The sequence below is a fragment of the Phoxinus phoxinus genome (genome assembly GCF_949152265.1).
Source record: "Phoxinus phoxinus genome assembly, chromosome: 3".
Taxonomy (NCBI): Eukaryota; Metazoa; Chordata; class Actinopteri; order Cypriniformes; family Leuciscidae; genus Phoxinus; species Phoxinus phoxinus.
The window spans coordinates 41485440-41511972 of NC_136878.1; the positions used below are offsets into that span (position 1 = coordinate 41485440).

The 26533-nt window shown below is 36.7% G+C and overlaps 1 protein-coding gene across 1 annotated transcript; it reads left to right on the forward strand.

Annotated features, from left to right (window-relative positions):
• The first annotated feature begins 1777 nt into the window (after positions 1 to 1777).
• Positions 1778 to 25820, forward strand: bckdk (branched chain ketoacid dehydrogenase kinase). The gene is made up of 11 exons (XM_079607841.1): positions 1778 to 2243; positions 4072 to 4140; positions 4449 to 4559; positions 8532 to 8579; positions 9369 to 9488; positions 9640 to 9738; positions 11200 to 11273; positions 13797 to 13925; positions 18921 to 19010; positions 21798 to 21953; positions 24368 to 25820. Exons 1-11 carry the CDS (start codon positions 1989 to 1991, stop codon positions 24510 to 24512), a joined length of 1296 nt encoding a protein of 431 aa, XP_079463967.1. The 5' UTR covers positions 1778 to 1988; the 3' UTR covers positions 24513 to 25820.
• The last annotated feature ends 713 nt before the right edge of the window (positions 25821 to 26533 follow it).

The window sequence follows — 26533 nt, forward strand, 5'->3', positions numbered from 1 at the left end:
CATGTTCACAATCTGACTAGTTGCTAAACTGATGCAGAGATACACACGTTGCTGAAGCAGATTAATTGGTCTGGAATGATGTATAACATAAAAGAGTCTGATTTCTGCCTCTACAGCTCTCAATTGGGCATGCTACATTTTCATATTTCACCGTAGATATACATTAGAAAAATGTGAGGTGCTGTTGAGTTTGGAAATGTGCCTCTGCCCTCTTAATACAATCATTACATACTGTAGCCTATCTGCCTGCTCAACCCATATGCTAAATGCTTTATTTCCAACTCACTTTACATCTTAAAATAGTCTAGACACTGAAAAAGATTTGTTGCATGTTTATGTAGAGGTCTGTCTTTTCAAGTGGATGAATATTTTGGTGGGGTTTCTCAGACGTTCTCTTCTCATTTACTCTCTCACTCTACTCAACTCATGCTAGAGCTCACCATCCCTTTTTTGGGTGGAGTATTTCTTTAACTGGTTTATTGAAATGTAAACAAAAGCATAATTAGACATTGGAATGAGATTAGTACGGTATTTATTTTTTTACTTTACTTATTCCCTAGTGATTCAACTCAGCCCTTAACATTATGTGAGGCAAATTGTTATACTGTTTTTTTTTTAAGAAGTGCTATTTCTAAGGTCCTGTGATTATAGAAGTTCAGTTTTGAATATTGATTTTACTTAGACCTATATTTCTTTCTTTTTTCTTCTTGCTTCAACTAAAAGTGATTCACCCCCCAAAAATGACTCACCATAATGTTTATGCTTTAGGATTTATTATATATTTTATTCATATGTTATGCTATGTCCTCTGTAGTGGACACCAGGACTCAGTTGTTTAAAAAATAAAATGACATGAAATTATATGTATAGGCTAAAACACGTATAGGTTTTTTTAATTTTTTTTTATCACCAATGTTTTTTTTTTTAAACCAAAGTTTGTATAAAGATGATTTTCAACTATGTTATGAAATATATAACGGAATTAATTTATACACCATTTTACTTTGTGCAATATGTGGGTAAAATGGCCATAAATTAATATTCCCATTCAATGCAATGTACCTATACACTGTATCTCATGTGCACATTAATGTGTTCTTGGAGCAACGTTTAATGAAAAAAAGTGTAATAATTGGAGTAATAATTAGCAACATTTTAATAATAATATCTAATATTTCATAGGAATATTTATGTATAATTTATTTCCGTATTCACTTGTTGTGTCTCCCAAAATGCCTGATAAACATTAAGTCCTGATATCCTCTACAGTGGACATGTATGAAATCAAATCAATGCCCTGTTCTGTTACAGAAAGTCATTTTTGATTTGAAACCCCAATGAAATACAATTTGAAAAGTAGTCCGATTTAAATTATAATTATTATAATTTTCCATAAGAGTGCTACATTTGATCATTAAATTAATGTCAGACATTTTTTAAGACCAAGGATAAGTTGGTGGTGAAACCTCCAAACATTTGGTATCTCTGAAAGCCATGAATGTGACACGGTGTCAGAGAAATGCACTGAAATATAATGTCCATTACAGTGGACAAAAGTATATTCCTGAGTCCCAGGAGGATAAAGTAGTCTTGCTTTATAAATGTTGGTTTCTTTTCAAAACAGAGTACACAATAAAATTCTGATTATATAATCCGCAAATGTGGTGAAGTCAAAGGAAGTGCGCGCTGCTGAGTTAGTCTGCCTCATTGTCCTTGTGCTGCGCAGTGACTCAGTGGCTTTCCGTTGCTACTGAGGTCGTGATGACCCAAAAGCCCCGCCTCCTCTGATCGCTGATTGGCTGATCACAAGTGTCTTCAGATAAACACCACAAGACGGCATTTTCACATCTTGTGATGTGATGGTGCTAGAGACATGCAGCCTTTGTGCACACATACACTAGCTTTTTGGATGGCGAGGTAGAAAGGTTTTAACATACAGACAAGGGATTGTTTTTTTGTTTTGTTATTTGGGTTATCAGAGTGTGAAAATGCGCGGACGCGTGACAGGCCAGGCCATGGAGCTGCTGGGCAGCGGCGGCTCCAGGATCAGCGTGACCAGGCTCTTTCTATCCCCGTCAGCCAAAGCCTCCGCTCCGCAGTCGACCGGAGTAACGTTACATGGCATCGACAAAAGATTTCGATCTACATCGTCCATGTCCAGTTACTCTGAGCTGGCTCGGGAGCGGTCCAAAACCGTTACGTCTTTTTATAACCAGTCTGCCATCGACGCATCTGCCGAGAAGGTCAGTCACCATTTCCCGGTGTTCTTGCATCAACTCTTGTCTCTTTAATCCCTCGATAATGGAGGTCGATACGCTGTCTCCATCCATGATTTGGATGGCCTAATGAACCCATTTTTGACGGTTACTCGTGATGTCATCACACTGACCGAAAGCCTCAACTAACGTTACTCTGCTTCTAGTTCTTTTAGACGTTATATAGCATCAAATGTCTAATTTCAGTGGTAAAATGGGTACGGTAATATTCACTATCACATCAGATTGCTGTAGTCATCCGGTGAAATTCCATTTAGCTATTTAGCTGCTAATAATCTCTATCACATAGCCTACACTGCTTCCAGTAACCACAAAAAAGGAATGCCATATCCCCAAAATAATTGATCTTAAGTTAATTTAAATAAATATAATTGTGTCAATCTTAACTTTCTGAAACATTTTTATAATTATCAGGTAGTGACAAGGTGATATTAGTGGATGTGTGAAGTCAGTTAACAATAACCAGAATGTGTTCCCCTATATTTCGTTTTTGGGCAAAATGGTGATTAATAATAACACTTTGTTCTGCAATGTTTAAACGTTTTACTTTACCCCTGTTGTCCAATAATATGCAAACTTAAACTGTGTCTTTGATTGCTGACAAACATCTTAGGTGTCAGCAGTAAAACAGCCATGAGGTCCACACACACTCACAGGTCTCACACACCAAGGGCAGTAGCTATGCATCAAAAATCCCACAACCATTTGACATGTACATTTTATTTGTTCGTACACTGGATTGCATGTTTAAAAACATGCGTCTGAATGTCCATCATGGTCTGAGTTGTGCTGGTTTGCACAGTATCCTTATGTAGCCTAACCTGTCCTACTTTGAGCATCTCACTGGGACAGAGTTGGTGACTCAACAAACCCCAATGAGATTAATGAGATAAAACTTGTTCATTTTCACAAGTTAATCAAGTTAAAGCCAATTGAATAGTTTACTCAGAAATGGAGATTCTGTCATCCTTTACTCACCCTTATGGAGCATTAAATGCATTAAACAACCATGTAGGAAGAGGAAAACTCGTCATGGCCATATTCCAGGATGACAACGTCAATATTCATCAGGCTCAAATTGATTGTTTGCATGAAGAATAATTTTCACACATGAATTGGCACCTCTGAGTCCAGACCTTAAATCCATTGAAAGTCATTGGGATGTGCTGGAGGAGACTTTACAGAGTGCTGGACTCTTGCATTGTCAATACAAGATTTCGACCAAAAAACAAATGCACATCTTGATGGAAATAAATGTTGTGATTTTATTTTCATCAAGAGGTGCATACATTTTTGGTCAAGATTTAGCCAACGAGTCCAACGAGCCCCGTTTACACGGATCCGTGAAAACTCTGTGGTATTCATGCCAGGCCAGTACTTGGCCTATAGACTGAACATGCCATACACATATGGCATCACCGTTTTCACAAACTCGCATTTTTGTTCTGTACATGGACACGATGATGGTATCATTTTCAAAAACGTGCACTTTAAAATCCGTTTTCAACAGCTTGCATTTTCAGGCCCCCAAAATACAGTTGTTGTCTAAATGAGTGGTCAAAACGCTCAAAGTTTTCAGTTCTTCGTCACAATATCCTATAAAACTAAATAGTTCCGGAGACTAAATTATACTTTTACAAAACGGGTCGAAGCCTTGAATCATAGACCGTTCAAATGAGTGAATTTCCTAGGAAAGACATCTAGTTATTCATTCAAGAGTCTCAGCACGTACATCATCAAGCACAAGTTATATTTAAAGTATATGCTATTTTTAACCGCAATGTTCTCTTCACAGCCTTCTGTCAGACTGACACCAGCCACAATGCTATATGTAGGGAAGTCTCCTGATGGACAACATATCCTGGTAATTTCACACTCCTGTCCACTGTCCTACATTTATCCCAACCCACATTGGTGCTGGTCTTCTAAAAAGTAGTTGTTTCTGCCATTTGTCAGCACACAAACTTGTATTTCATCATTATTGCATTGGAGATCACCAATCCTCTATATGTGTACTGTAGACTCCTAGATGATGCAGTGGTGGTACTATATAAATATCATAGGATAATATGCACATATTAATGTACTATTGTTTTAGTCCTGTTAATATCTTGTTAGTGTTGGAGAAAATGCTTCAGCTTTTCATTCTGTGTGTCATTTGATTCAATGCAGAGCAGTGCCAAGTATCTGCACAAAGAGCTGCCTGTCCGTATCGCACACCGCATTAAGGGCTTCCGCAGCCTGCCCTTCATTATCGGCTGCAACCCAACCATTCTCCAAGTGGTGAGTTCCCCTACGTCTCTGTAGCTTTTCTCTGTTATCATTCATTCTGTTGTGACGGCTAGGGTTACCGTCTCTCTTACTAGTTGGTTTGTTGGAGAAGCTCCACCCTTGATACTCTCAGAGGGGATATTAGGTGATGAGGACTGTGGAGCTGGGGTCGGTTAACTTTGGCACAATGTTAAGACCGAGAACTGAAGTGACCATGTTCGATTCAATGTCAGTGTTGATCAAAACCCCTAGTGTTCTGCAGTGACGTCTTGCTGTCTGCTTGTGTCCCTCAAACAGAGTCCTGGTATTGATTTGGGATGGATGGAAAGTGCTATATCGATACCTGCAGGGGGTTTATTTATATATATATTATATTTATATATATATTATCCCTCAGACCATGCAACTTTCCTTAGAAAAATCCACTTACCCTACCTTTCAAAAGTTTGATGTCTGCAAATTGATCAAAAGTGACAGTAAAGGCATTTATGATGTTGATAAATATTTCTGTTTTAAATAAATGCTGTTCTTTTGACAAATTTGAAGACTGAAAATAATTAGACGTCGGCTGATTGATCGGTTTTGCCGATTAATCGGCACCAATAACTATATTGCGAAGAAACATATTAACCATTCAGAAACGCATCTGATTACTGTTCTATTATTATCGTCACTGTAATACATATTTTGTTGTTTTGATTAGAGATAATCAAGTCTTCTAATAACAAGGCAAATAAAGTGAGAGTATACATATAATATATACATGTCTAATTTCAATGCTATGGCCGTTTGTGTTGATATTTAAAGATGGCCGTCTTTAATCATAACGTTTTGGATTTATATGAAGTTGTAACATTACAATAAAAGTCCATTTGTAAAATTAACTAAGATTAATAAAAGGATTAATTAGTTAATTTCAACATTTAGCTACTAATACATTTTAAAGTTGTAGCCTATCCCTTAACATTAGTTAATGCACTAGGAACTAACATGAATGATCAAGGTATAATTAATAAATTAATATATATTTAAAAAGTACTGTACATTTTCATAGTTCAGTACTGTTTTATTTATATATATATATATATATTTTTTTATTTTTTATTTTTATTTTTTATATATATTATATATAAAGTTCAGCACTATTTTATGTTTTATTTTATTTATTTTATGTTTGTCTTCATTCATTATCCATTTAAAAAACTATCGGTTATAGGCCAGCGTGGGCCAACCTAGTTATCATCATTGGTAAAATCCACTATCGGTGGATATTTTACCCAAAAATATGAAGAATATCGCATAAATAAATTATATATTAAAATATATTGAAACAGTTGATTGTAAATTGTAATATTTTACAATAATGACTGTTTTTAATCAAATAAATGCAGCCTTTGCAAAGATTTCTTTCAATAGCATTAAAAAAAAAATCGTACCGACCCCAAATGTTTTGAATGGTAGTGTATCTTTTAGCATTGTCACTAAATCATTTTATGTTGACTGGTATTTGATAACATGTTCTGAAACCATGTTATTTTTTATTCATGTCTTCATGTGCTGTGCTTCTGTGGTTCTGTTCTTCATGTTGACTGTAAACTGGGCTTACTGACTGAATGGTTAGACGCACGCTGTCATGTTTTGTTTATAGTACAAACTCCAAATAAAATCATGTTTTATTTGTGCAATGTATTATTCCAACATGCAACATTTGACTACAGCGGGGGCCACTACCACTAGTGAAAAGGCTTCTTTTTTTCCTTTTTCTAATTTAATTATGATATTATTTATTTGGTTTAATGACCAAAGGTTGAAACTTCATGGAAGTTTTTTTAAAATCCAGAATCATTCACCAGAATATTTTCAGGTTTAGATTTCAGTGTGGACTTTTGGAAACCACTATATGTTATGTTATGATGTCCTGGTCTGTGAGCTGTTCCTCTCTTCAATACAAAAACATAAATAACAAAAGGGACCATCACAGTCAATCCTCATTTTCAGGGTCTAGTTACAAACAAAACAAAAAGACAGTCGGCAAGTAAAAAGCCTAAAGTGGATACTTGTCCCTCCCCTTTCTCCTCCTTGTTTACTTCCTTCTGCGAGCCGTCCTCCTCCTGTGAACTTTTACCCACATCTGCCTAAAGAGTCTCGTCTACAGCTTGTTTTGTTTTCTTTGAGGGGAGATGAACTCAATTTTAATAATTCTGATTCTGCTTATCGATTCCTAATTTTAATTCAAAGAAGGAAAAAAAAAAAAGAAACCTTTAATATCATTCACATTTACTCTTAATTATTATTGCAAAGCATTTTCATTGTAGCTGAATACCACGAACAAAAATCAACAAGCTAAAGAACACTCACACAAGGAACTTTTTTCTATGGTTTAAAAATACAACTAGCCTTACTAATATAAATGTCAAGCATTATTAAATACAAGTAAACACTCAATTAAAAAGAGAACAAATAAACAAATTAGCAATTGCACAAATAAATACAACTGAACAAAGATATGATAAAGACAAACAAAGAAGGGATAAGGTGTTTTACGCTTTTCAGGTATTCCGGTATCAAATCCCCAATTTTTGTTTTTTAAATGGAACTGGTTCTCGATACCGAACCCTAGAACTCACCAGTTCAGTCCAGAGATGTGCAGAACAATTCAATCAGCAATCTTTAAACTTAAATACTGCAGTTTATTAATCAGTATTTTCCCTGTAGAAGTATTATTAACTCACTCTACCATTCAAAAGTTTGGGGTTAGTAATATATATATATATTACTAATATATATTACTAATATATATAAATAATCAATCAATCATTTTATTCAGCAGTTCATCAAAAGAAACTGTAAAGACAAGAATGATTTCTGAAGAATCATGTGACACTGAAGACTGGAGCAGTGTTATTTACTGTTATAGGTCTTATACATTTTTTGAATTGGTGTTTATTTAATATTTTGAATTAGTTTTTTTATAAACTAACATTTTTCATATAAACATTTGTTAGGTAAGCATAAAATACATTGTCAAAAACATTACAAAATCTTACCAAACCCAATCTTTTGAAAAGAAGTGGATGTAATTTTCTTATTATCAAATATATTTACCTCTATAGTTTTACTAGGAAACAGGAAAAAAATACTGATTTATAAATTATTATTTTATAGTCTATAATCGCGACATGCAAACCATTAAAAGTGAAAACTGGCTAAAAGTCAGTTTCCTTCTCCGTAGTGGTGTAACTATATCGTGTCACAATATATAGCAACCCAAAAATGCTACAATATGTATCATGGATGTATCGTAGTAGGACGTTTTCAGAGTTTTAGTGTCAGTAGTACTATATTAAACTACTAGGCTATATATATGTTGAATATGATGTATAATAATGCAATGGGGGAATATTTCTGGGTCCTGATAATGCCAAATGTCTTACTTTACCAGTAAAAGGTGGCCTACATTATTTTAAATGTATCTAATCAGTGAATGAGTGCAAGTATATTCGTCTGAAATAATTCTGTATTTTCAGATTCGGAATTTTTATTTTTATTCTGTCACCACTGTCCTGTGCATTGCACTAAGTCCAAGCCTATTCATTTACACCCAAATTGTAAAATAAAATTGAGTATTTTAATCAACAGTAAAAAAAAAAAAGTTAACTTTTTGGAGTATCGCAATAATATCGTATCGTGAGTTCAGTATTGTGACACGAGGGTATAGTTACACCCCTACTTCTCCGTTAAGATCATTCAGGACCTTTAGCACGTTTGTGTTTTCCAATCACTCCTGTCGTCTTATTGAAATTTGTTCCTCGAATCCACAGAAGAATGTAAGCCATGTGCTCATGGAGGGTTGGTGAGGGGCCAGGAATGGGGTTCAGGGAAGGATGAAGCACACAGGCCTCTGGGAACACCAGCTCCAGGAACCGCACCACAGCACATTTGTTACCCATATATTGTACTCATCCATTCTCTCTCTCTCCACAGCACGAGCTTTATATCAGGGCCTACCACATGCTGAGTGACTTCCCAGCTGTAAGTTCAAGTTGACCTGTACATATGAACTCATACACCGCTTGCACATTTCCATAATTAATTCTGTAACCTGAGAAGCCTGAGTTTAGTGTACTGATTCAGCCGTTGTAGAAGATTGTGTGTGTGTGTGTGTGTGTAGAGGTGTCGCCTCTCACCAGTGAAACATTAGTCTTCGTTGACTGACTCACCGACTATGTAAAATGCTGACTCATGAATGTCGAATGTTTCTTTATGGTCAAATTAAAAATCCCCATTTTGCACAATATCTGCTAACTGGAAAAATGAGGCAACTGAAGGGATTACTTTAGTTATTTTGGTGGCTTGTACATTATGAGTCAAAATTTTGGACACAACTATTCATTCTTTGTTACTATTGTCACTTTTTCCCCTTAGTTTAGAGTACCGATAATAGTAAAGTCATCCAAAATATGACATGACACAAATTAACACTACAGTTCAAAATTTTGTTGTCTTTTGGCATATTGACGGAGCTCTATATTTTCTGAAATTCACAATCCAAACCATCCATTTCAAAAACTGAATTAATTAAAAAAAATTATATTTTTTGTAAGTTCAAACTTTAGATTTAAAAAAAAGCATGAGAAACAAATTTATTAAAATGTGTCCAACCATTTTCCACTAGAGTGGATCAGTTTATTAGTTTGGTATGAAGCCACATAAGTGGAATGGGTTTATTTAGCTATAATGACTGTAAATTGTCTATTATATTTGAAAAAATACCATTTAATATTTTTTTGCTCACCTTTCCACCAATGTTTTTATCTTCAGATTAAAGACCTGGAGACTGAGGCTCGCTATAGCAAACTTGTAAAACTGCTTCTTGATGATCACAAAGATGTTGTCACCATGTTAGCTGAAGGATTCAGGGAATGTCGTAAACACATTTTGGTAAGATTTCCAAAACCCTAATGTTTTGTTCACCCTCAGCAGAAGAATATTACTGTAGCATCTTTCTGCCTGGTCCATATTATACATTAATATTGGTAATAATCAGTGAACCTGACCTAACTTTACTTCTTTATTTTTTTACATTGTTCAGGACGAGACTCTGGTTCGCAATTTCTTGGACACAACGTTGACGTCTCGTCTGGGCATTCGCATGTTGGCCACACACCACATTGCCCTGCATGAGGAGAATGTAAGTCTCTTGCTTACAATTATAGCACCTCATTTTCAGTTTCTTAAGTCAAGTCTAGTCACCTTTGTTTATATAGCGCTTACAGTGATAACAGGAAAATGGTGCATTTCGGCTGTTGTTCAGCTGAAGTCAGTTTCAGTTTCCGATTCAGTTCTGTTGTAAAGATAATCAATTAATAAATAAGTTAATTTCATCTAAAGCAGTTCTGCAAAATATGATGTCATCGTCCAGCTCAGTTCAGTTCTTATATAGCAGCGTAAGTGCAGTCAAATCCCGAACAAGGCCAGGAAGACTGTTCCAGAGTTTGGGTGCTAAATAAAAGGATCTACCGCCTGCAGTAGTGTTGTCACGATACCAAATTATGACTTCGATACGATACCAGACTAAAATACCTTGATACCGATACTGAATCGATACCATGGGAGAAAAAAACTAAAACAGTAAAAGTAATTGAAAAATATGACAGAACTTACAATTCATTGTTCTATAAATTAGTTTAAAAAAACTTAACTCTGTTTCTGCCCTGCTTTTTGACCATTCCTTTACTCTACGTATTCCGATAATTCGCCATGGATCTTAAAATCGTTTGCATTCAACAAATTCAAATGTGCTGTGAACAGTATATCTATATTAGGAAACTTTCCAGTTCTCTTTAAAATACCCATGAGCACATGGACAGGACATCGCAGCAGTAAGAGCAATGCAGTCTTCAACCGTTTGCCCAGTGACATAAGTGTCTCGTACAGGCTGCCAAGTGGGCCAACAATATTTTTGCATGACCCACATGCACAGACTAAATATACAAATGTAGCCTACACTCATCTGTGATCTTCTGTAGATTAATAGCTCAGCTCAGACATTTTTTCGTGAGCTGTTATGCTGCTGCGTTCACGCCATGTCGTAATTTTGAGATGACAACACGTGACATTTTACTCTGAGCTGTTCACTTCTTTGGACTCTGAATTATGTGTTTCTATGGCTATGCTGTCAACGGTAAAATCAATCTGCAGTTCTCATAAAATTCTGAGTTTACAAGTTGTAATTACGAGTTTAATGAGGATGTGATCTCGTAATTCCAACATGACACGAACACACCTTTAAGTTTGACTCAAAACAGCTATACGTTATAAATAAATAATACAACTGAAGCCGTTATAAAACAGTACTGTATTAATGATACAAGTTGTGATGTTGCTTTAATTCCTGTTTTTATGTCAGGCATAGTGTATGACATGCCATAAATTGTTAAATCGTCTAAATTGCTCCTATTATAAACAGAGCTGACTACAACAGATGTTTTTTTTTTTTTTTAATCACACTAGATATTTACACTATAAACAGCATCTCTTCCTGTGTTGTAGCACTGTTTATATATAGTCACCAAGCCCGATTATGGATGCTTACTATATGATTTTGTGTCTTGACTCTTGACAATTTTCTGTTTTCTCTAATCTATTTCAGGCTGACTTTGTTGGCATTATATGCCGCCGCCTGTCGCCTAAAAAGATCATCGAGAAGTGGGTTGACTTTGCTCGGTGAGTATGTCGTCCGCTCTTCTGTTTGCCATCCGCTTCTCATCCTGCCGTCTGTTTACATACGTGAGTGCTTAAGACTCGAGGACTATTTTAAGAGGTTATTGAAAAGCTTTTTGTTCTGTTATCAGTGCAGTCAGCTCCATTTACAGCAGCTTGTGTGTGTGTGTGCACGCTCTGTTTTCCCAAAAAAAGGGGCAAAGCACAGATCTCATTTGTGATTTACCAAGATGAGTGTTAAAGGTCACTGTCAAGCTACTGTCCAACATTTGCTGTGTGGGAGCAAAACCCGCATTTACTTATTCTACATGAGTTTAATGAGTCAACAGTCCAGGAGTGATTTGCAGTGCATCTAAAGACTTATTTTAACTACGGTTATACATTTATAGAGGCATCATTTCAAGCTATTATTCCAAAGTAGAAAATTAGAGTTAAACAATTTACCATATATTTTTTTTTATAGAAAACTCTGGTGCATGTAGATATTGTAAAACTGGGCCAGCAGAAATAATCCTTAATGTTAACATTTCAAGCCTTGACATTCAAAGTTTTCATAATAAAACTGAAACCAGAACTTGCGTTTTCATAATGTTGCTGCACATGTCCTGAGAATTGCTGTATGATGAAACAACTCAAACACTTTCTCACTGATGTCTTATGTGTTGTAAATTGTTGGGGTCATGTCCCACCCGTCCCGCGTGCAAATTACGCATATTTTCCTCCTATAAATCTCTGTTGAGAAGAATCACAATGCAGGCTGTGTACAGTATGTGGTCACAGGTTTCATGCTCGCGGCCTTGAGGAATGTGCAGTTGCTAAAGCTTCATGCGCCTGCGCCATCACCCTCATTTTACTTCACTGCTGTTTTCCAACCATTTGCTTCATCCTAACATACTCTCTCTCCTAATTAGTATTTGAAATTATAATTAGTGTACCCAAATGTTAGTATGTTGAAATAAGTATTACAAATATACCAGAATGGTCGTCTATTTCTGGTTTGAATCTGTGCACACTCTAACGGCTAATATTTCCCATTGCACATTAGACGAGGATTCGATTAGAACTCCATACACTAATAAAAAGTGTTACAAACCACTAGAAACATGGCAGATGTGTGATGTTTAAGTAGATAGGGTTTGACTCATGATTAATCATTTGGGCATTAACTTAAATGCAAACTTTAAAACTTTTAAATGCATTCATTATGCAATTTACATGAGGAGAGTCTCTGCATGAAAGATCCACTACTGGCAGTGGTGGATCTGGCAGTAGTGGCTGTACTCCTGCCAAACTCCTTTTCAGGGAGGATTGAACTGAAATAATTATCTACTTTCATTATCAATTTGTTGTTGTAGTCCTAACAAAAGCACTCTCCTGGTCCTATAAGAGTGAAGGTCAGGCTGCTCTGCTCTTGCTCATCTCATGATTAACTGATGCTGTCCTGTTCCTCTTCACACTGGGATGATCAAAGCGTTCCCTCCGACCAGACCGAGACCAGAAATTACTGGCTATAAATGAGACGCTCTCATTAATTAGTGTCATTATTATTTTTAAAATGGCTTTAAATGAAATGGCAGGCAATAATTGAGTATATCCACATCAGCACTTGCAGAACCTGTTGAGGCAGAGCCAGTAGCCTGTGCTTAGTTTTCTCTGTATGCTATTTTGTTTGATTTATTTGCAATATCATATGTTTAAAAACAACTGAATTCGTTTGATCGAAAAGCTTTTGATTGTGTGTGTGTTTTTTTTTTTTTAGGGAAATTATTTATTTACAAGACTGGCATTCTAATTGACATTTTATGTGTTGTTTGATTGAATGATAGTACAGAATTAATAAGTGTTAGATTGAGTCTCCAGGTCAGAAATATTAGATCTGACGCCGGATCCTGTCAGAAGATATCCGTATCTAAATCCTGTCAATAGCAAGTCTTGTCTGGTGACCTAAATCAGTGTTTGCCCAAAAAACTATTAAAGGGGTCCTATTTTTTACAAAGTCAGTCCAAAGGGAGTTATTCTCTATATCAATTTGCACGGTTTCTGAACTCTCTAAAACGCCTCCATTTTAGTCTTGAGTTTTCTTCAGGGAACGAATGGAACGTGTCACAATAATCCACATTTTAATAATTTCCATCCAAGGCATTCAAAATAAAAGGGGTAAGGCCTGGTTGAGTCGCATTAATGTTGAAACTCGCGGTTGCATTTAGGGGCGTGGCATTTCTGAAACGCACTCAAAGTGGTTGACCAATCACAACACACTGGTCCAGCCAACCAATCAGAGCACAATGCGTTTTTTCATAGAGACAGGAACTAAAAGCGTTACTGACAGACTAGGAAGAGAGGTGCTGCAATGTTTTTTTTTTTTTTTTTTTTTTTTTACATTCAGGCAAAGTCGAGACTTTGTAAATGGGGCATAATTGGTCCCCTTTAACAGTCATCCATCAGCCTAAGAGGTTGACTGAGATAGGAGATATGTCCAAACTTGACTGGTTGGGTTAAATGTCTCAATGCTTCTGTTTCCTGCAGACGGCTCTGTGAGCATCAGTATGGGAACTCCCCACGTGTTCGCATCAACGGCCATGTGGCGGCCCGCTTTCCCTTCATTCCACTGCCTCTGGACTACATCCTGCCTGAGCTGCTGAAGAACGCCATGAGGTAACATTCCTGTCACATATAGGTCAACGACGACACATGACACACCTCCTGTTTTACTATGCTATCTAATCCTGGTGTGACAGTCAGATTTGCTGTTGATGCAGTTGTATTATTTGGACTGTAGCAAGTGTTGTTGTCTTAGCAGCCACTAAGTTGTCATATAGACAACATTGAACCATTATTACTATAATGCTGGGAATTCTGTTGCTGCATTAACTATGACCCAATTAAATGTGTGAGCAGTTTTGCCTGTCCGTCAGTGCATGGAGTTGTATTGTGACCTTGTGTGAACACAATAGCCTTCGGTGACACGCCAGGAAAAACAAGTCATTTACATTTCAGGGATGTTATGCAGGAAGCCTGGATTTTGAAACTTTTCCTGGTTGTACTGGATTGTTGGGCGTTTGCTGTTCAATCTGGCACAGTTATGGCAAGCATGGCTCATTAAGCCCCAACTGTCTGACACACTTTCAAGTTAGAAATGATCAGAAATGAGAGAAGAAGAAAAAAGAGAAATCTAAGGCACTTAAGTGATACAAGTCTTTATCATACGAGCCTTATAATGTCTTCAAATATTTGTTAAAAATTTATTTCACAATATTGTGCCAGATATTATATAGAGATAAAACTAGCAAACAGCTATAAGGAATGCAAACAAAATAATGTGTGTATATATAATAATATAAAATCTGTTAAGATGACATTTAAGGATTATAAGAATGTTAAGGTTGTTTAAATGGTGTTGCATAATACATTTGTCTTTCTTTATTTCACCATGATTTATGTTGTTAAACTTATTTTGAAGTGACATGACTGTTAATTATTGATATACAGTAGTGGCCAAAATTGATGTCTGGAGGGGATATTTGTTTTTTATGACCCAGGAAGTTTGATTAAACCGTCTAAATATGAGGAAAATGTTTTCTGTTTATTTAGATGTTTTAAATGTGAAGGAAGAACAAAACACTAAACTTGGGATTTATCTCACAATTATTTGGCCAAAAAAAAAGGCAGCTACAGGTTTAATTTTAGTGTGCAAAAACAAAAAACTCTCAGGAAACAGCATACATTAACCAACACAACATAATCAGTTAATAATATTTAATTGGTTCTCTCTTGTATTTGCATGTCGTTCATTTCTTTGTATGACAGCTTGGCCAAAAATGACATAATTTGGCATGTTTCATTGCGTTATCACAAAACAAGTGACTCCAAGCAAAACCACACAATATGCTCACTAAATCTTTAACACATTTTTTATAATATTTGAATAAAGGCTGAAGATGTCAGTTTTCCTAGACTGGACATCACTTTTGGCCACTACTGTGTACATATAAATCTATAAAATTAAGGATTGTACTAGGATATTAATTCTAAAAAAGAATTGCATGAACAATGTAAAGGTTATTTGAAAGGTTTTGCATAATATGTTAATATATGGTGTTAAACTCATTTTGAAGCAGCTTGATTGGTAATTATTGATTTAGTCGGTTATTTTGCTAATACTATGCTTTCAGACCTTCTAAACTTATTTGAGCTGGCTTGGACAAGAATAATCTGCTGAATAATGAATAACTGGTGAAAGTATCCCATAGATACCATTACCACGTAACTGTGCCCTTGTAACCACTCAGGATACCCTAATAACATATAGCAACGCTTTAAAATCCAACCACAGCACCCTATCTTTGTGGCATTGAGGTCTGCATGTGCAAACAACACCTTGAAAGCTGAATTTCTGGTTATGGGACCTATCCTAACACACACACACACACACACACACACACACACACACACACACACACACACACACACACACACACACACACACACACACACCCATACCCTCTCAGTGGATATTTTGCAATCTTAGCAACGTTGTATAAGGTCACCCATCTGTTGTTACTGGTGTTGCTGACGCTGGCTGCCGGCCAAGTTCAATGTTACGATACTGGTTTTCTATGATGATCCAAAAACTCTTAAATTAAAGTCTCTCAAAATAATGCAGTCTGTTGAAACCAACCTGTGTGTTTTACCGTATATATATCTCCATACCTGCATGACAATCCATGCGGAGCCGTCTGGAGGTCTACAGTTATTTATTTATTTTTTATAATTACATTTTATAACAAATGAGGTAGAAACCTTAAATCCCAAACCGCCTCACGTTGTTGTCGTCACAGATGTCTAAAACAAGAACACCATGTCGTTGTTTACGGCAAAAAATAAGTCTGACTCGTTTCTCCACTTCTAAAATGAAAAACAATGTTTTCATTTAACTCTTACAAAAGAAGTCTAATACAGAGAAAATATTGCATTGGCCACAAGATTTAAATCTAGCATGAGACAAATGAGGAAAAAAAGGTTTATAAATCTTGTCTGTGCAAGCATGCGTGTAAAGCCTCTAAACTCTTGACTTGACTCTTGAATAGGATCAAGTGTGGAATGGACTGTTTGAATAGAATGAGAAATTCATTGCCTAATTCTGTAAGACTACCACAAAAATGGGGTATTTTACTTTTTTTTGTACGGAAGAATTAATATTATTCTTTAACAATAAATATGAGTAACTCTGCTTTTATCCCTTAGCCAAATGACCTCCATTACAGCGCAGAACTGTAAATTTGATTTGTGCTTCTTTGTACAAATTGAGAAACATTCTGATCTTGTTCTCATGGTTCGGGTCAGACTCCTCTTCACACAGTCATTAGAGAACGGCATGTTCCTGGCAGAAGGGCAAGTCACAGTTGCTTTACAACAGTACAGTTCTCACTACGGAGCGACCCGAGACACAGACAGTGATACTCATCACGTTCCTCATTCATTTGATTTCTGGGCTTCACTTTATTTAAAATGGGTAGGGACAGTGGCACCTGAACTTTTGATTGGTGAAAAAAAAAATTGTGACTTCAAAGCTTCACAAAAGTTTTGCTTTGAAAATTAATTGGGTTATATTCAATTCAATCATGACAACTCTCTAAATAGATTTAGCATGTTATTGAATATGGCAATGTTAATGTATTTGGACTCGGAGGACTTGATAACCAGTATGTAACTGGACCGAATAAAAATGCAGATTTAGGTGCCTCATTTTTCTGTGCCACTTCAATGCCTGAGCTGTCAATTAAAAAATATTTGCCCTCTGGTTCTCCGAAACAAGCATAACAAGCCGATGTAACGAGCATCATTACCGCACGTAATCGCTAGTTGACACTTTGACGGGTACGATCGTTCTCACCGGTGTGATCCGAACGTTCGGATCACGTGATCATCAACTGCTAAACTCAAATCTGCGCGTTGGTTTGGCGCTGAGCCAGAGACTGATGTGCTCAGCGCTGTCATATATCACAACTATTCAGTGTTTTCAACCACATAGTTTATTTTAGGTTTCAGACATTTAAATACACAAGTACTAGCAAAACAATACATTTATAGTTTGTAAAATACACACTGTCTATGGAAGCGGCAACAACAATCCTTTCAATTATAAATTGATGATGTGTTTAGGTACTTACATTATAGGTAACTATAAAATTTACTATAAAATAACTATAATAGTTCCTCTCACACTTCACCGGCCACTTTCACGTATTTCGGGAGAAGTGGATGAATTGACGTGTTGTAAATCTGACAGATACAATTCTCTCAGCTATAAACATGACGGCGTTCTTTCACAATGGGTTTCGCATCACGGCATTTAAGGTGATGCGTTCTTAAACAACGGTCACCTTGTGCAGGACTTGCAGTAAGTCAGGAGAGGTGACGTATCTTGCCAGAGAAGGCAAATGTGGTCTTATTTCTGCAAAACAATTGCTGAAATTTAAAGCTGGTTTGTTGCATACCAAGAATAGTCTACTTTGCTGATATTAGCACTGTAACTGTTATTTAATGTTAAATTATTATAGTTGGGTCAGGTGGCTTAGGTTTTATTGTGAATTTATGTAAATTTGTTGTGTTTTATATTTACTTGTATCTATTTAAGTGTACTTTAAAAAAAAAAAATATATATATATATATATATATATCGTTAAATTAAGAATTTATTATAATTTTTTCAATAGTTGTTCTTTAATCTCATTTACCATCTGTGTTTTTTTAAGTGTCGGTTTAGGCACCGGTACTGTTTTAAAAGTATCGATTTGGCACCGGTATGAAGCCCAAACGATACTCAACCCTTTTCAGGACTAGCCTACAGCAAACAATGAACCAGACTATTTAAAGCTGAAGTCGGCAAGATTTTTTTTGGATCATATTCACTGAAACCAACGCTATGCTCTGACAGAACAACATAAATCAGACGATTTTAGAAGAAAAACCCAGCGCTTCTACCTCAACCTAGAGCGTGTTATTTGTTTCGCAAAAATCCACCGCTCCCGGTTCTTCTGGTCCAATCACCGCAGGGCTGTGTGAGATCTGACTGTCAATCACAGTTCGTGCACACGCCACAGATCCCCCCTCCCCCTCGCGCACGTTACAATATCACATGCACACGCCTGAAGTTCGCAGGTGTGTTGGATTGTACGAAGCGTGATGGCGGAGAGAAAAAGGACGAGCTCGCGAACTCTATGGGAGGGTGCTCGGTAGTAGTGGGGGAGGGGCATGAGAGTTGTAAACATTCAAAATTTCCCCTCAATCTGCCAGACTTGCCGACTGCAGCTTTAAATGTTGAGCAAGCAACCTCAGATACTGATCTGGTCTGTAGTAGAGTATTACTTTGTCGTTTATTTATTCATCATCATCTCATTTCAATAGCACATTGAGTGGCTATAAATCCAAGTTGTCATTACTCAGTGATTGATTTGAGGATGCAATCATTCTTGTTAACCAATGAAAATGTCTGTCAATCTATATTTCAGTAGATGTACATAAGCAGCAGTTTCACAGTCAACTATTGTGGGATGAAAAAAGAGCTTTCATAGTTAATTGATTTGTTCTCGTGTTATAATCCGATGTTTAAATGAGATTACTCATGAAAGGTTTCTTTTTGATCCTCAGGGCCACCATGGAGAGTCACTTGGACACTCCTTACAATGTGCCTGATGTGGGGGTCACAATTGCCAACAATGACACTGACTTTGTCATAAGGTGAGTCTGTAAACCGATTCTAATGCCATTATGATATTGAACCACGTCACACAATCTGCACAATACATTAATGTATGAGGTTACATAAACATGCGTTTTGAATAACAAAAAAAACATGTTCCAAACTGACTGTTCACACTAAAACATACAATTTAAATTTTAAATTTGAATCTGATTTCAAAAGACCAACATTTTTTTATTAAAAAAAGCTTTTAAATTAGTTTTTTGGCCTATTCGGAGTTTAAAAGGAAAGAGATCTGAGTCAGGTGTGCCGAAACTATCTTGATTTGTTGGCTGTCAGAACGAAGCCTAATACATGAACACTGTTTTGAACTCAGAAGAATGGAATTAACACTTTTTCCTGGAAATACTGAATAATTTGTAGTAGGGCTGTCAATCTTCCTCTATAATACTATTCGAATTCCATTCCTTATTTTATTTAATATTCGAATAATATTCGAATATTAAATGCTCAAATTCATCCTATTATTAATATTTGCGACATTACACAGGCTTATGGATCGTCAATGCCACTATAGCATTTGGTTGTTGTTACACGTTCTGTCCACAAGAGGGACAGCTAACATTACAATAAACATTTAGAAACGGGTGATCGCGTTTTTTTATTAACAATAAAACAGCGGAACAAAATGAATGACTTTAATTTGGCAACTTGAATGGACATTTTTCCACTGATCAGTTGTCTGATGTTGTGTCAGAGTTTCACAACTCTGTCAGTGATTGTTGCGCGGCTAGGACAGCAGACAGCTGGTAAGCCCCGTGATGAAGAGAAGAAAATAACCCATTCTTGCCTGTTTTAGCAGCGGTTCCTTGGACAGATCGCCTACAGCTTGTCATGGTGTAGCGTTGTCAGATGTGCCCTAATGGTGCGTTCACACCGGACGCGAATAGCGCGTCAGGCGCGAATGGACACAAAAGTGGTCAAGTGTATATAACTAGACGCGGCAGGCGCGAATTTGACGCGCTATTCGCGTCCGGTGTGAACGCACAGTAAGGTTGCAAGTTGAGGAGTGATATTTCATTCAGACTTTATTTGTGATTTAATTTTCCCATTTATGATTTTAAATCCAAACACCTTCCACACATCGCTTCTCAAATTGTCAGAGTGGTGATCTCCGTTTCCATGGAGACATTGCTCGCCGCCATTATTGACCGTATTGTAATGAAGATGCAGCTTGGATATCGCGCACAATTGTGTTACGATTCAATTTTTTAATTGTTTATCAGACGAAACAAAAGCATTTCATTTTCACATGCCTGTGTAAGCCAAGTTGGCGAGAAAGGCAAGATATCATATAATAAAATAAAAAAATAATAATAAAAAAAGCAATATTCGAATAGTAACTTCAGCATTCGAATAGTATTGATTTTTTTAATATTCGAATTATATTCGAATTTCGGAATTCGTTCCAACAGCCCTAATTTGTAGAGACATTAGCATCCATAGTGAAGCCTTTAGTTATCAAATATTTGCACAGAGACCTCATAATGTGGAGTGCTGCCTTTATAACCATGTCCATTATCCCGTTGTGCACACTCAGCAGTGCGCTTAAAACCTGTCGACACTGAGCAAATTTACCCATGGACAATGTTTATTTTACCATAAACTATTTGTCTTATTGAAAGCATGAACCTCAATGCTTTGCACTGACTGTGGTTCAGTGGCTTTTAATGGACGTCTGAAATGAGGAAGCAAAGTCCTCTCTGTTTTTGGTCCAATGTAAATCCATGCACCATTTGATGTGTACACAGTTTGGAAAGTTAAAGGCTTATGAAACATGATCATTTACCTTATGCCGGGTTCAGACTACATGATGTCTGCCAGATTTTGCCAAAAGGGATCGTTCAGGAATGAGGAAAGGACAAAACACTGAAACTGACACAATTATTTGACAAAAAATGGCAAATCGCTACAGGTTTTATTTTACTATGCAAAAAAAAAAATGCGTAGAAAAACAAAAAGCTCTCAGTATAAAGCATACATTGACTACAGCATAATCCGTTATTAATATTTCGTTGGTTCTCTCTTGTTTTTGCAAGTTCATAATTTCTTATAGTAATATTTAGTAATATTTGAATAAAGGGTGAAGATGTCGGTTTTCCTATAATAATTATTTTTTCCTGTAATAATCTGTCTCAAGTGTAACTTTTTTTGCTAACTTTGCTTCAAAAAATATAGTTGGAGCGCTCTGTCATGAATCAGTCGACCCGAGTAAGAGTCCCGATTCGATTACCAATCCTGATTTTTTTTTTCTTTTTTTTTCTCTCTTTCACTTCGCTTCCTGGCAATAAAGGTTAAAATGGTAAAAAATAAATAAGTAATTACTATTGCAGTAAACCTATTTTGTGCAGCTTATTTATTACAACTAAATTGGCTATTAATATTATTAATAATAGAATAAGTCCCCTTCATTTTGTATCATTAGTCCACAAATCTTAGGTAAACCCCAAACAAGTATAATGATGGGGCACAAAATTTCACCTTTCATTTAACCAAATGGAAACGACTAAAACCGCTCGCTCACAGATCATTTCAAGCTCGTTTTGATTCAGAAAGTGTTGATGTTCATTGGGTGAGTTGTTAACTCTTTAATTAGTCCACTCACCTCTACTAGTTTGACTCCTGATGGCGGATTTTCAGACTGGTTATACAATATTTTTCATACAAATTGTTTGAGGAACCATTTTTGCAAATTATGTAAATGCATTACACAAGCAAATGTATATGGAAAAATAAAGCAAAGTAATGTTGAACTGATTTTGTAGGATCTCCGACCGTGGTGGTGGCATTCCTCACAGCATTCTGGATAAGGTGATGGATTACCACTTCAGCACAGCTGAACAGAGCACACAGGATCCTCGCATGAGCAACCTTTTCGACAGCATAACCAACAGCGGCCCCCAGTCCGGACCCATGCATGGGTAAGAGCAGATGGATCTGAATCTGTACCAAAATAACAACTTTAAAATGTTGGTGCTTTGGTTGATTTTACGTGAATTATTGACGTGCTGTTTGGTTTCATGTTTCTCTTTTGCATCTACCACATGGTTTTCACCTCTTCGCATGTAAATATTTACATCTTGTCAACATGCGGCAACTGACTTTGTAAGATTCTTTGCATTCTTGGGCATGCGTATTATGTGTTCAGTCTATAGGGACGTAGTGTTTCTTTACAGTGACATTGTAAACAACTACTGGCCTAGCAGCAGAATACAGAGTTTTTAGTCGTTTTCGTGGAACAATGTGAACTGGGATCGTTTTGACCACATTGTTGTCTGTACATGAAAAAATGCAAAGGGAATTTTTTTTTTTTTTTTTTTACTACATCGTGAACTAATTGTGCTTTTCGACTGCATGGTGCGGCTCGGTTTGCTTTTCCATTGCAGTTTAGTACGGCTTCAAAGTGGGTGGGATTATAGACTGATCGTTATAGTTACTGAGCCGTACCATGCAGTGGAAAAGTGCCATGAATAAACTTTCAGGTACAGTAGGTTTCTTTAATGTGAGAAATACTCTTCTTGAGGAGTCTTGTTGTTTGATTATTGTTACAAGATGACAACAAGTGGTGTTTCTGTGTTCAGGTGGTACAGCGGACACGTGGTACATGTCGGAGCTCTCAAATTTTGAGTTTGCAAGTTGTAATTTACAAGTTCTACAAAGACGTGAATGGAATCTCGAAATTAATTTAATTCCAACATGGTGTGAACCACCGATACTGACACATCTGGTTTTCGCCCAACTGTTCACACTCGCCTAAGTCATAACTGACTGTGTTTATACTCCACACAATGGGCATTTTGATTATAATTGACCGTTCGTAAAGACCCGTCCCCCTTTAGTTACTGTTGCTATGTCCGACAAGCTACGCCGCTCTCACGCCACACCATGTTCTCACGCAGTGAAAAACACATCGCGGAGCAGAGAGGACACTGACAACACACTGACAGACAGGACAGACCAGGTTACTTTTGGGTTACTTTTGATATGAAACAGTCTCACCTTTCAAATTTGGTCAGAAATGTAAACAATAAATATTACAATATTTATAAAAATTTATAAATATAAAAAACAATAAATATAAAAATTTGTGGCTCTTTAATGTGTCTGACAGATCGCTGTAGAGCATCAGTTAAAGCTGCTCGTGAACCGATCATCTCTTCCTAGTTAATTTATAGCATCTGTTACGTGCCTCCCCGTTCTAGGGGTCAGGGAGGCAGTAACAAGGAAATTACAAAAAAATTGACAACCAAGAACTCTCCTCTCCTGTCCCAACACTCCACAAAGATCTCACAGATTTTTGAAACACTCAAAAATGCCTTTATTTGGATTTAATCCAAAGTACAAAAAAAGGGGAAAGCATCAATAGGCTTCAGGAGGGGACAAGGCCAAACCAATAAACAAAGTTCTGACTTTAGGGGGAATACTTTCTTAACCTTTCAAAAATAAGATTCAAAATAAACAACAAATGTCTTACTCTCTCTCTAGCCAAAAACATGGACATGAACAGAAATGTTATCCACCTCCCTACTGCTTCCCAAATAAAATGAATCAAAATAGGTTAAAAATGGTTTAAACTCAAGGCTCTTTTAGCAAAGTCAAAAGAAATTAGGTCAACTTCAGTCCAAGTCTGCTTAGGTCAACAACAAACAACCAACAATAAGATGTACAATTCATCTTAGCACACACGCTAAGGTCTGGGGCAGGAGAAGGCAGTCTGGAGTCAAAAAGGGCCTCTCCAAACCTTTATCCACAAGCTTTCCTAGTCAGGAGCCAATCAGTGCAAACCAGGAGATGATGGTAATTAGTGTCAGCTGGTCTCCATTTTCACCCAGGAGAGAGAAAGAGAGAGAGCACAACAACAAAAAACCACCAAAACATTGCACACTTAATAATTACGCCCTGGGACGTAACGCATCAAATAAACATGCATGAACATAAGAAGGAATGTTGTTTTAACCGCGGAAAGGCGTCAGTACACTCCGTTTTTCAAGTTCAGATCCTCCCATGTTTATCTACTAACTCTCCTGACTGCTTTGTCGGACAAAATGGCGAATGGCAAAGTACGATTCGTCAGATCACCTGTCAATCAAGCTCCCTGCGAAGGGTCAATTGTGTGTGTATTTGTCCATTTAAGCGCAATAAGCCGTAAAAGAGAACTGATTTCGGGATCACATGCTGTCTGAGAGAGACGGCTTTCTGTGCTCGCCCTTCGGGTGTGTCAGTCAGCACATCTTGTTGAGGACGACTTATTGCGACTCATGCACATTTGATAAACGAGTATGTGCGGTGATGACCCGAAGAACATCTCAATAATGCCGCTTGTTTTCTCCTCCAGGTTTGGCTTTGGCCTGCCCACATCCCGAGCGTACGCCGAATACTTAGGAGGTTCTTTGGCCATCCAGTCGATGCAGGGAATCGGCACAGACGTCTACCTGCGCCTCCGGCACATTGATGGCAAAGGAGAAAGCTTCAGAGTTTGATGTCATGGTCTATTCATAGAGCTTGTGGTTAGTCACCATGTTGAAGATATTAAGGGTTGAACCAAAACCAGGACCTTCAACAGTTAGCCTTTCGCTTGTATTACCCGTCCTTATTCACTGCATCACATTTTGGATCACGTTTTCAGCAGATTATGGGTGTCATGCTCAGGATTCACATTGCATTTTGTTTGTGTCGTTCACTGTGATTTAACCAAAAAAAAAAAAAAAAAAAGTCAAAACTTTCAGCCTTAAGATTGCTAAGCGATTTCATGATTAAAATCCAGCATGTTACTGTCCAACGTGGGACGAGTCCCTACAATTCAGACTCTTGCAGAAGATGCTCTCCAGACAGCCATATCCTGGTTTCCCTCAGAAACACGAGTGAATTGTTCGAACTCTTTAAAGATGCAGTGTTCACTCCAGCGGTGAATGCCGGAGCTCAGAAAGGCTGTTAGTAATCTTCTATGAACTCTGACTAGAGGTCAACTGCCTTACGAAAAAGACTCTAATGTTGTTAGTCTTTCTTCACTCCAGTCGGATGTTCAGTTTTGACATTTTATATTAACCACATGAGCTTAAGAGTTTGTTGTAGATTTCATGCTTGAAATGGTTTGCAAAAAAAGTCTCTTGAGGTTAGCGTAGCGCAAAATATATAGGTTTTTGTTTTTGTCTTGTCATTCTCTCCAGCAAACAGTGTTTTTTTTAGAGATGTTCATATTTGAATCGATGTTTTTACACATGTGGTCTCTTGATGGGTTTTGTTAAGTTCATGTTCTAAAAGGATGCCAACATGTTTGAGACTGAGATTTTTTTTTTTACCAGAATGGATTCGAAATTTTCCCCAAATTGAAATGCTAATCTAACGGCTCAGTAAAAGTAACCCGTAGCATATTTTGTCTTGTAATGTTGTGCCTGTGTTTTTTTTTTTTCTGTCCTTTTGAAATGACTTGCAAGAAAAGGAGCCTGTGTGTATTCAGCTTATCTGTTCTCAAGTGCAAGATTTGTGGCCCATGTTTGCCCCCTACTGGTGGAATTTGAGAAGTATTAATTTTGACTTTATAAACATGGACATACTGATGATGATTTAGTGTAATGAATAATGTACAGTAGGTTTTGGGTGATTAAGAATGAAAATAACATGCACATATTAACATATTCCTATGTTTATATATAAAAGGCCAAATTGTGGCATGATGCACCCAGAATGATCATTTTATTGACTTTTTTTTTCTTTTGATGTTGAGTGTGCGTTACATAGATGCCAAATACGCATAGTTTTTGGGCATTATAAAATTATGGATGAGAACATTTGTGTCTTTTTCCTTTTCTCTGTTCTTTGTTGGTTTTTTATAATATATATACACTGATTTTAAAAAAAAACAGTATTGTGAATTGATATAAACTGATTTCATCAGTTTACCCAAAGTTTATTTTACCGAAAAAGTAAAATATTAGTAGTTAAAAAGAAATAAAATAAAATGTATTAATGTATAGTGGTGGCTTCAACAGCACTTTAATATAAGGTGATGTAGTAATACGTTATATTAATCATAGTAAATTATGCATAATCACAAGTAACAACCAATAGCCTATTTTTCTTTCTAATTACTTATAATAATTTTACTATTTAAAATCTAACTGTATTGTCAGCTAGAGATTTTTATTTATTTATTTTTTGATGGGTATCGTATCACTAAAATAGGTGGTCCTCGGAAAACACCTACCTAAGCACAAGGCTCTGTGAACAGCACAAGGAGTAGTAAGGGGGCTGGCCCATGTACTAAACTGGCCAATCAGAGAACGCTTTCTGCCTGTCACTCATCGGGGTGTTTGGCGTCTTTGGGGAAAAAATACCGCCTTTGCCGATAAACCACGGCTCAGGAGAGAGAGAGAGAGAGAGTTTGAAAATGGCAGAAGTTAGCAAAATGCATTCAATTAAACAAAAACGTATTTTTATTTATTGTGACGTAAAAACAAAACTTCCATCTGGGATAGGGATAGAACCTATGGATAGAACAGGC